Source organism: Phasianus colchicus, chromosome 5, assembly GCF_987193195.1.
Source record: "Phasianus colchicus chromosome 5, bPhaCol1.hap1.1, whole genome shotgun sequence".
NCBI lineage: Eukaryota > Metazoa > Chordata > Aves > Galliformes > Phasianidae > Phasianus > Phasianus colchicus.
Genome location: NC_143440.1, coordinates 16,492,002 through 16,507,784, shown reverse-complemented (window position 1 = coordinate 16,507,784; position 15,783 = coordinate 16,492,002). Strand labels below are relative to the sequence as shown.

The 15,783-nt window shown below is 41.1% G+C and overlaps 1 protein-coding gene across 6 annotated transcripts in view; it reads left to right on the top strand.

Annotated features, from left to right (window-relative positions):
* TSPAN4 (tetraspanin 4) overlaps positions 1-15,783 on the top strand; it is a 392,906-nt gene that overhangs the window by 165,408 nt on the left and 211,715 nt on the right. The window contains exon 1 of one of the 6 annotated variants that reach the window (XM_090140641.1): positions 336-10,337. The exons of 4 other annotated variants lie outside the window; for them this stretch is intronic. In XM_090140641.1, coding sequence (XP_089996767.1) covers positions 10,271-10,337 — 67 coding nt within the window. In that variant the 5' untranslated portion in view covers positions 336-10,270. Of the gene's footprint in view, positions 1-335; positions 10,338-15,783 lie in introns of those variants that run through there. One more of the 6 variants, XM_090140640.1, reaches the window with a different exon arrangement.

The window sequence follows — 15,783 nt, the reverse complement described above, 5'->3', positions numbered from 1 at the left end:
ATATTCACACGCATCACCTGTAGGTATATTATTACAAAGTTGCTACTGGGAGGCACTGAAGGATGTCAGAAGGGAAACTAGTGAATAAATAGGGGCAAACCAAAACCAAGATGACTTGTCTCATGCCTTAGCCCTAAGTGTCAGCAGTGGCTTCTAGCCAGGTGGAAATCTATAAATGCTGTCCCAGACAGCTTTCCTCTCATCTTTTTAAGGTATTCAGTTGTGAATTTTATTTATTATTGAGCACCCTTTTGTGTGCTGTATAGATCTAAGGCCTCACTGGAAAGTCCACAGGGAAGTTATTGGAGACACCAACCTAATTTTTAACTGTGACTCAATTAACAGAGCTCAGACTCTGCTTTGAGAGATGCTATTCAGATAGCAGTGTGGGTAGGAAATTTCAGGTAGAAAGCAATGGGGCACCAATGTCATCTCAAATCTGCTTTAAAAAGAAACTCAGTGAAACCCACCCAGTTTATGTCAGCAAAGTTGCTTGGATTGTGAATGGGCTTTGTTGGGATTTGTTTGTTTATTTATTAGAACCTTTATATATGGGTAGCACCCTTAACATATTGCATTTCTACTGCCATAAATGCTTTTCCTGAGAGTGGTCTTCATTATTATTATTACTATTTTTAGTTCTATGAACTGGTATAAATAAAAGAGAGTGTGATTGTTATAGGCTGCTTCGGTAATATGAATATTATCTGCTTGAGTTGTGCCAAGGTGGTTGTGCTTACATAGTGATGCCAGCAAGCCGTTTCTGAAGTTGAGCATTGTGCTCAACTTCATACACTTGAGTAGTTTGAATGATTTCAGAAATTACTCATAAGACAAAATCTTGGCTTCCACATTCCTCAGACTTCAGTGGAAGCAGAAGCCACACAGGGTTAGAAAATATTTTCAAACTATGAACTAGAGCTGGTAGAATCCCTGGGGCTATGACGGAAAAAAAAATTGAACTTCTGATAATGAAGAAGAGTTGAGAAAGAGTTGTGGTTACGCTGTGGATAGCATAGCAATGATATATAACTTGTTATTGATGGGAAAGAGAGAGTAGAATGAACAGGGGCTAACATAGAAAGAAATAATGTTACTAAAGATCTGGTGTAGGGAAATGGTCTTTAAAGTGGCATTTTGGATAAATAGCTGGGAAACAAGATTGCATTTGTCAAGAGAGTTTTATCTCTGCAGATGATACAGTGGTACAACTGGCCCATTAGCAATGCTGTGCGGAAAGTGTCTGCCAAGCTGAAGTACAACTTAGGTACAAGATGGAAGAGTAAAGAGTGAGCTCCAAGATGAAAATGACATTCAGGATAGGGGCTGATACAGCAGGAGGATGCTGTTATTATTTACAAACAGTTAGGAAAGAAGATAATGGGCAGGAGAGACTTGAGAAGATGTCTGCTTCAGCCATAATGAGTTTGTGGTAATTATGAAGCGCATGCATAAAAGTATAAGAAAAGCTGAGATTCCAATTCGAACAGGAGGTGTGGGATTTTGTGTCATGAGAAGAGCTGAAATTTATCTGCAACGTAGAAGAAATGTGGAAGGGAAAGAGAAGGAACAAAAAGGAGAGCCCAGCAGGACTACAGAAGAAAGTTGAAAGGCATGGAGCTTGGGGAGAGTTCAGCAGAGGGCACGCTGAAGGATCGCTTAGAGAACTGGAAGGATTCAGGAAAGGGTATCTTAGAAGGCACAAAGAGAAAGCTCAGGAGCAGGAGCATGGCCAGAGCTACTGAAGGGCCTAACGAAGGAGTCATAAAGTCATCAGTGAATGATCCCTTGACTTGCAAAATTAATGTCTCAACAGTAAACTAGATTCTCACGTGGGCTACTGATTTAGCTCTGTGGTCTACAGTCTGTCTCTGAGGAGAATGTGTCCCTGTGAGCTTAACATTTTTTGTGACCTATTTGAGGCAATGTAATTAAGGTGCTAATGTACAGCACAGCAAAGAAGGGGCAGGGATTTGGGGCCATGATGCTGTACCCTTAGATAAAGAGTGGAAGAAGGGGGAGTTGAATTTACCATAATGCTGTTGAATTCCTTTACGGGGGGTCCTGCCAGCATCCTAAGTTTTATGACCCACTTTATTCAGGAATCAGCTTTAGCAAGTCCTGCTGCATGCATTTAAAACCATAATCCCTTTGGCTGTCTTATACTGTGATAATCAGACTCTCCATTTGTAAAGCAGTGTATAGCGTGAGCATCCGTAAATGTCTTATCTTCAGAAAATGTGTAAGTCCTTGTGACAAAAAGTTCATACTTCATGGATGAGGCCACCATCCATGTCTGAAATTTTTTGGAGGGAATTATTCAGGAGGGAGTCTCTTTTCCTTCTGAGGGTAATTCAACCACTGAGTGACTTCATTCTTGGTGTGAATGGGATTTCTTGCCTTTTTTCTATGCCTTCACATATGTTGGTGTATGAAAGGTACTCCTGGTTTCCTTTTCGGAATCAAGTTGTGCCTCACACTGATCACTGATTTTCAGAATGAAAGAGGGGGGAGATGTTATATATCTCATGGAGATGTTGCTAGGGTAAGAGCCATTATGATTGCCATAAGAAAATATGGCAGTGGCCATCTTGTTTGCATTTGCTTAGTTTTATTTTGTTCGTTTTATGGCAGTTTTCTCTTAACTGCATGGTTGTAATGTGAAATACCGCTTTAAGTAACAGCTCCGTATTAGTTGGCACTCTCAGATGCCCATAGTTGGACATTAAGCTGCAATAAAAGACATTAGGAAGGAACAAGAGGAAAGAGCAAAAGGAGGGAGCATATATTTTTCTGTCTCTTCCACCACTGAGAAAGGATAGAAGAAAGGAATGGAAGGCTAGAACTGTAGTTGTATTCCCATCCTTTTACTCTGTTTACAGCATGTAACCTTTGGGGCTGTTGGCACTTCCCCCACTAGCTAAGCTGCTCCAGGAGAGGATGACTGGTGACAGCTTTGGCTGCAACTAGCACTGTTTCCTTCCTCCCTGGCATAGGGGTAGAAGTGATCCACAGTTTGTAACGTTCTGCAGATGCTGTTTGTTGGGCGAGTGGTAACTACCCTTGCCATTCATGATCTTCTTGCAACTCTAGACTCAAGGGATTATCTGTGCTTTTCAAATGTTAATCTTACTGTCCTCTCATCAGTTGCACGTCAAGCTTGTGATTTAAGAATTGTGGTTGTAATGTATATTTTCATACTACAGAAATGTGTTCCTCCTCCATCTTTAATTCCTGCAGAATTTATCTTGGAAGAAAAGTCCACAGCTTCCTCCTACGGAAGATTTAATATAGATTTGGTGAGGATATGAACATGAACAGTGATAATGCTAAAGCTTGCAGCTATCCATTTCTGGTGATCACCTTAGCAGGTGACAGGAATGAGTATCAGTAGAAGACTACAAAAGCAGAGGCAGCTTCAAAAATGTTGATTACTCTTTGTGCTCAGTGAAATTAGATTCCACAGAACTATATGCTGTGCAAGATTATTTCTGGTATCCCAGCTATCCAACCCTATTTGTAAAGTATGACAGAAAGTAGATAGAGTAATATTGAATCTACAGAGTAGTTTGGAAACAGAGAAGAGTACCAGTTAAATGATTGACCCAAAGTTAGAGAAATGGCTGATGTCAGAGCCAAGATTTGAATCATAATCATCCAAATCTCGGCCTTTAGTCACTATAGTAGAGTGTAGCTCTGGAGAGGAGAAGCCTGCAGTCAGAGTGAAGTGGCATCAGTCACAGTTGCTGCGGGGGGGAAGTGACTGGTTGGAAAAAGGAGTGCTAGCCAAACGTTTCTCATTGTTGTGTTTGTGTGAGAAAAGCTATGCATGCTCTAATTTGGTAAAAATTAAATTTCTTTCCTTAATTAGAAGTTAGTCAGTAATTGGAGAATTTTCTCTCTTTTGGCTTTCCTGGATTTCTTTACCTGCTTGGATTATCTGTAGCCTTGGGAGAAAATGTGTCCTGTAAAGGCCACGTGGACTTGCATTTTTCCAGATACAGATGGATGCCCTGTATACATTCACAACAGCAGACAGGCAAACTAGGTCTCAACTCTGTTCTCCAGCTTAAAATGAAGGAGGAGTGACTGGTTCTGATTAAAATGCAGCCAGAGCTGCTAGTACTCTAGTATAGCAGTGCTGGCCTTGACAAAAATAGCTGTTAAATGGGGAGTAAAAAGCTTTCCATTTTTGCCAAAGTTGTAATGAACATGGTGAAGCTGTCATAAATATGATGTTCTTAGCTAAAATGATTATGGCTTAACAATTTTCCAATGCATTGCATTGGGTTATTTCCAGCACATTGAGATCTTAGTGCTGTAAAGGTTTAATAGAAAATCTTGACAGTGCATCGTTACCTGTGTTGGAGGAAAAGGTAGGCAGTGTTTATGAAATCCTCTTGCATTCTTTATCCACTTGATGCTGCTCATATGCTCATTTGTTGTCATTTTTACACATATCTAACTTTCAAGAAAGGCTTCATCCAGTGTTTGGCTGTGAATTTCCAAGTTCAGTTGCTAGCATGATGCAAACTAATGGTACCCATAGTTTTCAAATACAGATGCTGAATCCTTAGCAGGGTTATGCCTGTGGCATTCTGCAGAACAGGCTGGTGCTGTGCCAGTCCACGGTGCTTGAGCAGGACAATGATGCGTCGTTGATGCAAATTACTGCTTTCAGGAAAAAACAGTGTTTACAAGGAGTTTGAACGTGCATGAGTTAATGCTGAACTGTGAAGCAGGACTAGAAGCTACATTTGATGGATCTTCGTGAGGTGCCAGGGAACTCAGGGAAAGTTTAAATACCAGCCTCTGTAAGAATGGTAGAATAGTAGTATTTGAGAGAATGCATGGAAGTATTTTATTCCAAATGACAAAATGACTGGTGCTTTTCATTTATGATCCACACAGTGGATAAGTGCGTTAACCTCCACATAGCTCTGATTTTCTGCATTCCTTTGAAAATGATGGTTTTTATATTTTTTTCAAGCATATATGACTGCACAAGCAGAAGAAAATGGTCATATATTTGTTATTGTCTTTTAGTTGCTGGCTTTTTTCCGATCATATAGGTAAGCTAGATGCATAATGCCTGTAGAATTCTTATGTTAGTGATAGTGCTTATTACTAACACCTTAGTGATTGGGTTTTGGTAGATTTGGTGGTCTAAAAAAGTACGTGAGGAAAGATTTTATGGGTGGAGTATTGTGTTTTAGAAGATCAGTTGATTGTTCCTAGAGGAAACAGACAAGCTTCAGGAAAATCATGATGATGGAGAACAACTGTGGTAGTCAGAGTTTGTATCCAAAGAACACTTTGCTGCAGGTGGCTAACACTTGGAAGAAAGGGGTATGTACATATGTATATGTCAGAAGAAACTGCATTTAATCCTCTTTTTTTTTGCTGATTGCTGTAATGTATGTCTAAGGCATGCTGTTATGCCTTGTAGCCTTGCGGTGCATGCAGCAGTGCACAGTGTGTGCTTTGTTCTGTGCCTGCTTCCCACTGGCTGCCCCTTCCCAGGGACCCTTCTCAGGTGCCAACAGGTAGCAGCCACTCATTTGATCACCTGAACTGGCTGCTGCTGAGTATGTTTTGAATCCCACCTCCAGGTGATCAGACCTGCAACGTCCAGCTCAGTGCTGAATGTGTCACTCAGATTTCTTTCTCAGTAGTAACTGTTCCACTACGTACTGATGAGAAACTGCTGGCATCCAGCTTTTGCCCCTTGCAGAGCCTCCTGTTCTGGATTTGATCAGTCAGGTAGAAGATGCCCCACTATGATTAGCCAAAGCTCAGTTGCCACCTCTGATCACAGCTTTTTTTATTGATTACTGTGTCTAATCTGTACATATCACATACAGCTTTCCCAGATAAGAGCACCCCTCACCAGTTACTGTTCTTGTACCATCCAGTTAGAGCTGAGGAGGTTAGCTGTCCTGTTTTAGGAGCATAGCTGGAAAGCTACAAGAAGTGCCAGCTAACATAGTTATGGCTGTCCTCTGTCTTTTAGCCTATTCTGATAAATCCTGGGCTAATTGCATGCTACTACACTTAGCTGTGCACAGTGGATGTGGTTAGGACTCTCAGATGTATGACAGCCCTGGGTAAATTGGGTAAATGCAAAATATTCAGCTGGATTTACCTGGAGAACAGCTGGTATATGGGAAAGCTGTGCTTTGTGGCTGATTCTCACAAATACCAAAATGTATCTTTTTTTTTTTTTTTTCCTCCACTGGAAAATGTTTTAGCATAGCTAAATAGGCACTGCTACCTGCAAAAAGCTTTAGGATAAGGAAGGCCTTATAAGCAAGCTATATAAGCTAAGTAGCAATTTTTCTCTGATTTGTTCCACATCTACTGGGAAAGAAGTCTATTTGTTGTTGAATTCTACAGGTGTGATTCCATTTTAAAAAAAAAAAAAAAGTAAAAATGATGTGCATTTATGTTACTGTCCTACTGTGATTGTTTGATCCTCCATTTCTTCCCAGTTTGTATTCTAAAGAACTGGACAAGGAGCAGTCACATGAATGTAGTAATGCAGGAGATACATATGTATATTTTTTCTTCACAAGGTACTATGACAGTCATTGTCTGTGTGTGTATATTTACAGAGACTGCTGACATTCTAGCTAATGATGTAGGAGAGTGAAATAAAGTGAGGAGGTAAGTGAAGAAATAAGGAGGGAAAAATAGGCTGTGAACCAAGAAAGAATTTAGGGAAGGTGCCTGCAGGAATTTCTGAAAGAAAGTCCTGATTTTATATGTTTTGCAATGTCTAACAAGAGATATTTTTCTATAAAGAAGCCAGAAGTTAAGGTAACCACATGAGGAGTGCACTTCAGCTCTGAATTTCACCTGTCCCCATATCCTTTTCCAGCAGTGAGCAAATGCTTTAAGAGATGGGAAAAGAAACACGACACATAGCATTAATTCTTGTCTTGCTTGCATTTCCAAGCATCAGCAATAGGCTTGCAGTAGTGCAAGTCTCAAGCTGCCATTGTTAACAGTTTTCCTCCTCTTTGCAACAGTGCTTAAGTGCAAGTTGTGCAGCCTGAGCTTTCCCTTGTTGTCAGACTGGTTTTGTATCACTGCAGTGAATTCAGTTCTTGACCTGTGTCACCTCTCACCCCTGTGAAGCAGGTTAAGACTCCTCAAGGTGTTGGGTGTGACATTGCAGTGACATGAAGTGCACATGAAGCCTGCAGTTAGCAATTTGCCTGTGTTGCAATTGGAAACTTGGCTTTTGGTAGCTGTACAGCTGTTTCTCTCCCTCATGGATGTGCATTTTGGATGGACAGTGATGACAACTATTTATGACTGCTAGCACTTGAGGCTGCTGAAGAAGAAATAAGCGTGTGTTTGTGAGTGTCTTTTTATGCTTGGTCACTCTGCATGCAAGTACAAAAGGATTACCAGGAAGTTAGCTGGGGATTGAAGCTGGAAATTCTCCTTTTTAGGAATCTCCTTACGGGTGAGACGTGACATCTCTGTGTAGTCTCCCTTGAGTGGTGCAAGAAAGTGGCAGCAATTACATCAGCACTCAGGTTTTTCCCCTCGCTTTGTGTTTAAGCAGGATTGACAGCCTGGCTGTACTTCTTGAAGAGCAAAAGAAAGAACTCTGACTTTCTGCTTTGTAACTGCTAGTTTTGATGATTTGATGTTCTCCCTGAATGCTGATACTAAAACTGATAAACAGTTTTCAGGTTCCTTTTTCTGTTGGTCTTTGGGAGCGTGGACAATTTATCATCAATGATCATCAGTTCCATTATAGCTTTTTTCCTATAAGCACATAGGCCCTTCAACAAAAAGTGATTTGTTATTATGTCTGAAAATGTCTGCAAAGATACCTTACATAGTTGTAACTCACAAGTGAAGGAAGTAGTTTGCTTTTTTCTAAATGGGGGGGAAAAAAAAAGGTAGGTTGGTACAAGTTGAAATTCTGCTATTTTTCCATTTCATTCTTTTCCTCCCTCCTTATATATTAAAGCATCTCTGGCAACTGGCCTGCTGACTACTGTGCTATGCTTTTTTAATTTAGTCTTTTGATACCTAAGAGTCTTGGGTTCATGCTGGGCTTTGGTTTTCTTTTTTTTCCTTTTTAACTACTGATCCCAGGCCACTTTCATAAGGGATAAAATCAAGGACAGAGGGGAAAAGATTGGCTTTTGTAAGAAAAGGTGTAAATAACTTCGAAATTCTTAATTTAGAAACAAATTCTGAGGCCCTCAAAGATGGCCTCTTATTGCTAATCCCAGTTTGACCAGTTCTTCAGCATCTCTAAATGAATCACTGAGTGCACCTGTGGGAGAATTGTGAATAATGTCCTTTCTAGTGTTGGCAGTCTTCGAGAGGACATGGTTAAAAATCCAGGGAGGTGATCTTGGCTCTTCAGTTTCTGGTTTTCACAAAGTTTGAAGCTTGCTAAATGTGGTATTGAAGGCAGAAATTAACAGGCAGCCTTGGGTTTGAATTAAAGGAAAGAACCCACCCATGCTGAATTCTATTGGTTGTATGCAGTGAGAACAGTAAATATTCTGTTGGGAAGGAAAGGGCTTTGTAATCAGTCTCTTATGCTTTCTCTTACTTGTGCCTCAAATCACTGAATCTCACTGTCCATCCCTGAACAAGTAAGTATTTAGCTTGTAGGTGACATGAGCATCCTAAACCTCAAGTGGAAAGTGATAGAAGATGTGAAGGTACTTTTGTTAACTAGACTTGTTCTCTCTCTACTTCTTGTTGCTGCTGGGGTTTCCAGAGTCTCACTGAAAAATGCAACAAAGTTTGGGAGGGTCATCTCATTGCAGAAATAGCAGAAGGCCATTTTTCCAGATGCAGATGGATGCTCTCTATATGTTCACAGCAGCAGACAGGCAAACTAATACATCTCCAACACTCTTCTCTAAGCTGCTGTAGGTTACTTTGCAGCTGTTATTTGAAGGAGTTACCTAGGGATTTTCTGCACTAAAATACTCTAGGAGACAGGAGGTTATGGTGTTTGCTGCTGAATGGTCTCTTTCTGAAGTTGCCAATCTCACCTTTTGCACGCTATTTCTTCTGCCACCATGAAAGCTGAATGTGAGTGGGACTCCTTTTTAATGTAAGATGTGTTGCTGTGGAGTTGCTAATTCTTACCAAAGCTTCCAGATGCTTCCACTGGTTAAGGACTACCAATAATTGACTGAATTTTCTCTGTAGGTGTGTATCTTGCCTCTTGTGTTTTAACTGCATATTTCTGTGTAACATCTGCCATTATTTGTTAGCAGCTGGACATGAAAAAGCTAAATCGGTGAATCTGCTGGGTTTGGGTTTTTTTTTTTTTGGCTATTGGACCCATTAAGTATGACCACTTGTTTCTAGATTGTTCTCTGCCAAAGTGCTTGTGCATTGTGTTGATTATTGTTGACTTTGCAAAAATCTGATTAGTTCTTTTATGGGAAAATCAGATCACTTTTTTCTGTTGTCTTACAGTAGAGGCATAAATAACAAGGTGACTTTTTTCTTCCTGAGGTACACTTGGTGTGGTCTGTTAGGTTCAAGACTTCCAATTATAAAGGTTTCTAGTGGTCAAGATATCTATATCGTCTTGACAAGCAATTTTGGTGTCTAGCTCTTGTTTGATGCTAATTGTTGAAGTCAATTTCATATTTTTGGATGTGTTCTATATAAAGAGCTGTTGTTTGACTTGTGGATTTTGGGGAATTGCTTTGGCTTTGTGATTTTCCTTAAAACTGAAGATTAAACCTGGAGTGGTTTCACTCGCGTCTGCAGTCTGTCAGCTCACTGAAGGAGTTATTGCATTTTTATTAAATGCAGGCTGAGTTTGACGTACAAGATGAGCTGTAGAGATATAGTCATTGCTCTGAGCTAATCTTATCTTGTGAAGCGGAGCATTTCCGAGGAATTTCTAATTTTGACAACTGGGATCAAATGTCTGACTTCTGAGGGCTGACAATAATGCCAGGGGCTGAGCTGCTTTGTCTTGTTGGTAGCAACTGCGCAGTTTAAAAACCACACCGAATGCCAGGGAACCATGCATCTTAGCTGGTTAGGTTCAGGGTGTGTGTGCTTAGGGTAAGGCATTAGCTTTGGAAGTCTTTATGGGATAGAAATGCTGCGGCTGCTCAGGGGTAAAAATAGTTCTGGGTTTTCAATGGCTGCATTCCACGGCCGGAGCTTGAAATCATGAATCAGGGTTCAGCGCTGGCTCTGTGTGAGAGCGCCCACGAGAGCTGTGCGGCCGGACGCCGGAGGGGAGCAGTTTGCTGCCATGAGCCCCAGCCCTGCTCCGCTCATACTCTGGGAGGGACCCGTGCTGCTGGTGCACTCTCATCAAGGTATCGTACGTTGTTTTGGTTTCTGGTAGTTGCTTAAATGTGAGTAATTAAAAATCTGCTGAACTGTGCTCACTCTCACTAAACCAATGACAACTTGAAAACGAAGCATCTCTTCTCTGTGAAGCTCTACTTCCAGACTTGTAGCTTCGCACATCACAAGCTTCTGGAGACCTGGGATGGTGCGTTTTGCTTGGCAGAGTTTGCTGTTCATTCCCACCTGAATGCTGTTTTGTATGACTGTTTGTCCTTGATTTTTGGATGGAGGTTTTTTTGTTTGTTTTTTTTTTTTTTGCTTCATTCCAAAACTTTTCTAGCCTAGAAGTTCCTCTGGGAATTTAAATGTGTAAATATTACTCTGTCACAGCCTTCCTACAGTTGTACATTCAAAAAACAGTATTTTAAACATGGATACTTAAAGCTCTCTCTAAAGCTTCAAACTGTGTCAGTGCTGTGGTATGTATGGGATCTGTGTGGGTTTAATCCCTTTCTGACAGAATTCAGGTGATTTTTCTCAGTAGTATTAAAAACCTACTCAACTTCACAAAAGAGAGAATGTTGTACTTACAGTCAGGACTTGTTGTTCAAAGTGGTGTGAGGATGCTGCTAAAGCTTTTGTGACCGACTTTACTTTTAAATGTGTTTTTCTTTGTTGGTCTCTGGACGTTTCAAACACACAACCTTCAGGCCATTGCTAGCAGGACTTTGCGAAACTGATGTTGATGCAGTTTTTGATGCCCTGTGAGTTGAATAACTGTATGATCCTTATTCCAGAGTGAGTTGCTAAATCGTTTGTTGCTAGAAGATACCAGTGTCAGCCACGGGTGCAGATTCTGTTGTTAATGCCTGGGGTACAAGGACGTGGCTCCACACCCAGTAACCTCTCAGCCAGTCACAGCATTGAAGTGAAGCTGCAAGCTTGTCTGACCCTCTCAGTGCATGAGCTTGTGCCAGCCTGCTCTATGCTGTCTCTGTGTGCCTGGCACTGCTGTGGGAACCTGAGTTTTGCTCTGCTGGCACTTGGCACATAACACAGGCACCTAGAGATGTGCTCTCCCCAATACTGCTGGCTGGGCTTGCATTGGAAGAGCCTACTAACTGAGCATGGCACCACGTACCACTGCTGTTGCTTTAGCAAACTAAGTGCCAGAGCTATCTCTGCTTGATTTTATCTTCTATCATGCTGGCACAGCTTACTTTCCTGGATATTGCTGATACTGAGTAGAGGATACTGTTTTGTCGTGCAGCTCCCACGTTATGAGGCTGATCTGTAACATAAAGTGAATTTGGGAAATCTCACGTGGAAAAACAACTTAATAAAAGTGAGTGTCTTGCTCTAAGATGTGCAGTAAGGCTGCAGAAATCAATGTAGTTCCATACTATAAGCTGTGTTAGTGAGGTGTTAGATCCAGGATGAATAGCAAATATCAGGAACTGGTAAATCTATGTGGTTTTATTTTTATTTGAGATGTCTTAGTGGGTGAGGTGCACCCATTAAGATTGGGCACAGGACCTGGCTTGTATTTCAGCCTTGCAGACAGAATTTGCTCATCTAATCTCTTTACTTTTCAGCTTCCAATCTATATAATGAAGATGATTTTAGAGCAGAGATGTTGCGTGAATAAAATCTTGTTGTCATTGATGTACATGCTAATTCCACTTTTTTTTTTTTTTTTTTTTTTTTTACCCTTTCAGAGTTGCCAAATTAACTGCTGGTGCATTGCTCTTGGGAGGTGTGTTCTGCCTCGAAAGTGGGAGTTTTGGGTTCTTCTCTCCAAAACAGTTTTACAGGGTGGGAATATGGACTGCAGACAGTTTAAAGGATGTTCCCAGAATTGTATGAAGTCCAAAGACAGGAATAGATGCAGTAATCCTGCCTCCTCATGTCCTATGTGCTGCCCTCACTGTATGTTCCCTTTTGGGACCTTCAGTAAGAGTTAGAAATATGTTGCAGGACATTAGGTTAGTCATCCGCGTGGCACAAAAATAGTTGAATGGGTATTTTAAAGAAGTGACATGGCAAAACCCGTGGTGTAATTTTACTAGTAGCAGCGCTGCCTAAAATAACAAGAACATGAGAAAGTCCTTTCCAAATGCAGCACTTCAGATAACGCCATTTTTACCTACAGCAGAAAAGCAATGAGAGATGTCTAAAATATTCAGTCAGTGCTTCCAGATATTATGTGCTCTTTGTGTTAGGAATTAAAACACCGTGAGCTATCTGCCAGGGCTGTCAGCAAAGGTGAGTGACTGAAGATTGGGATGTTTGCCCAAGCTGTCCAGATTTAATTATCCCGTGAAACCTCATTAGAGATGAGCTGCACCTGTGATACCAAGAGGGAAAGATTATGAAGGTAGTTTAGACTCTGATTCATAACTTAATTTTAAAAATACTCTCTTGGAATCTGAAAGTTTTTCGTTCCTCATGTAGCTTGGTACATGTATTGTGCAGGCCCGATCTGATTTTATGAGGAGGTGGGAAATAGAGAAGATGCATTTGACAGCTAAAAGATTCTTGATAGATTGGGGATAAAATATGAAAAATAATGATAAGTGCAATATGTATCACTAAAGAAATTATCAACTGCGTAAGTAGACCTGCAGGAGATCTGGGGGTTACAATGGATTGCAATTTAAGTCAGAGCTAAGTGCTGTTTCAAAGGGCAGAACCATCCTGCAGCGCCCTAGCATTTTGCCCATCAGTCCTGGGTAGTGATCCTTGTCTGGTACTCAGTACAACCTCTGCATGGATATCGTTTACCTTTTAGGAGCTGTAGCTGACAGCTGTGGGTCAACCGGACAAAGTAACACAAGTGCGCTGCGAATGATCAGGGTCTAAATAATATCTGACAGGGAAATCTGCATGAACTGGAGTTCTTTGGAAAGGTGTTTGATGATCCCTCACAAACCTGTTGGTATCTGCTGGAAAGAGGAAAAAAAGAGCCCTTTGTGAGCATAGGGTAAGAAATAAGACTTCTGTCACAGAACAGAATATTTAAGTTTGTTAATAATAAAACTTTCCTGGGCTAGTGAAGCACTAAAATAGAGTAAATGGCAACCTCCAGCCTGAGCGGGCATTGAGAATAGATGAAGTTGATGGCTGTGCGACCTGGCATAGTTACAACCTGTTCGATCCTCGTCTGCGTGATCTTTTCAAGTCTCTCTGGGTTCTGCAATTCTGTAATTCTTTAATTCTGCATGATTATAGGCTTTGAGTTGGAAACTAATGTCCCTAATCCTCTGCAAAAGGCACAGTGCTCAGTGCCCCCGGGATGACCTGTTCTTGCAGCTAGGGCTGATGCTATTATCTGTAATAGTAGCCTAGTAGAGGGAAGAGGTTGGGTGAATAAGTAGTCTTTTGGCAGTAGTAAACAACCTAGAGACATGAGTCAGGAAAGATTGCTTTTTCTCAGTTGCTCATGGTACATGAGCTGTAGGACAACTTGATTTTTCAGGTGGTAATTGCAAAATGGAAAGTAGTTTTTCACACCATGTTTCGTTAACCCAAGGAACTTACTGCGGTGGGACACGTTGCCTGCTGAAAGCAATTAGACGATATTAGGCCAGCAGATCTGTTAGAAGTACTTAAGTATAAGTATATACTACTTCCAGCTCAGCAATTTCCTGGGCCACATGTTGCTAGAGCCTGGGGCTATGGACCATGGAAGCCACTGCTATGTTTGTGCCCTGTGCTTTACTGTTGACACTTGAATGATGGCTGCCAGAGTCCAAAGGGAAAGCTATGTCCAAAATTAGGAGAGTGTTCTCTTTCTCCAGTCTCCAAGGCATAGCCTTGTGGAGTCTTCCGCGTGCCTGACAATCAGCACATTTAAAATAGCCTTTTGCTTCTCCGGATCTGAGAAGAACCCTGACCGGGACTTCTTGTTCCCATCTGAGAAGCATTCTGTCAGCATTCCCACTTTAATCCGAGAGGTGCAGTGGAACAGCTGGGCAGAGTGGGAAGAGGCAGCAAAAATTCAGCTCCAGGCCTCAGGCATTCTCATGTCTTTGCTGGGAATTTCAGTGCATGTGCTGCCCACATTATTTCCAGCCAGAACTGTGGTGTGAAGTATCAAGTCTTTGCTGTTGAGGATAACTTAGGAATCCCCATCGTGGGAAATATACCATCCATATACATCTCATTTCTGAGTATGAAGCTTGACATAGTTTATAGGAGGAATTGCAAATGGCCAGGTAGTATGTGAACAAGGTCAGGTAAAAGCTGCATTAATGTTGTGTCATTTTTTTTTTCTCTCACAAAATTGCCTCGTCTTTACCAAGATGATATTATGAAAGGTCCTAAAATAATTTCTGTAGCTGACATGCTGCCATCCTATTAGGATTATGTGTTAGAAGCACATAACTCTGTGGGATTGATATGCAAGGAGGTGGTATGCGAGCAGTGGACTCTTGATGCTTTTATACCCATAAGCTTTTCTCTGCCAAAACTAAACCCACTGTGTTGACAAGAGCAAGCTACAAATTTTACCTGTGAGGCAAAGAACTCCAAGTGTTGACAGAAAAGGATTGAATTCAATGGCAGGGGCTATCTGGCAAGAAAATGTGGGGCTGGGAGAGGCCATAACATGAGCTAAGCACTGCCGGTTGTGTTCAGCTTGTTACAGAACAGAGTCTGATAGAGCAATCTGCTGGAACACATTGTTAGAGGGAATATTCCTGGCAGGCAGTGTGCAGACAGATATAAAATAGAAGCTGGACAGAATTATGTGCACATGAGAAGTCCTTCAACCAACAAAATGCAAGCTGAGAGGGAACAGAGTCTTGTAGCTCCATAGCACAGTGCTTCTATGAGTGAGCATAAAGAACTGTTTAGATTGGGAAAGGTATTGTGGTACCAATTTTTTTTATTAGACAGCTAAAAATACATTTACAAGTGTGGAGCAAAGCTATACAAGGCAAGAGTCCTTTGTGGGTTGGCTGCATTGTAGTGTAGATGTGCAGCAATGGTTAGAAATGGTCATTTTGGAAACTGCCATTAAATACAAGATGAAGAACTGTTTATTTGTGAGGCACTCCTCAGAACTCTGTTAATGTCTTTTTAGGTATTCCCTCAAGGTTCTCTGCCCTGTTTCTCTAACATCAAACTTTTTAAGACAAAGCAAAAGCAACTCATAATCTAAAGGCCCAGAGCAAAGATTCCCCAAGTTAAAAGTCGAAAAAAAAAACCCCATCATTTAACATTCTTTTAACAGATTTCACTGCAGGTGATTCAAGTTCATTTATAAGTACTCTGAGTTAAAAGGTGGTTGAAAGCATTAAAAAGTTTCAAAAGGGGATGTACTTCATAGGCACGACAGAAGGATATGAGACTAGGCCAGAGCATTGACCCAACAAATCCCTTGCTCCCTGCTGGCCATTAGCCAACACTGCATAGCTCAGAAGCCTCTCATTTAATTTATCTCGTATTTTAGAAATACATTTTAAATCC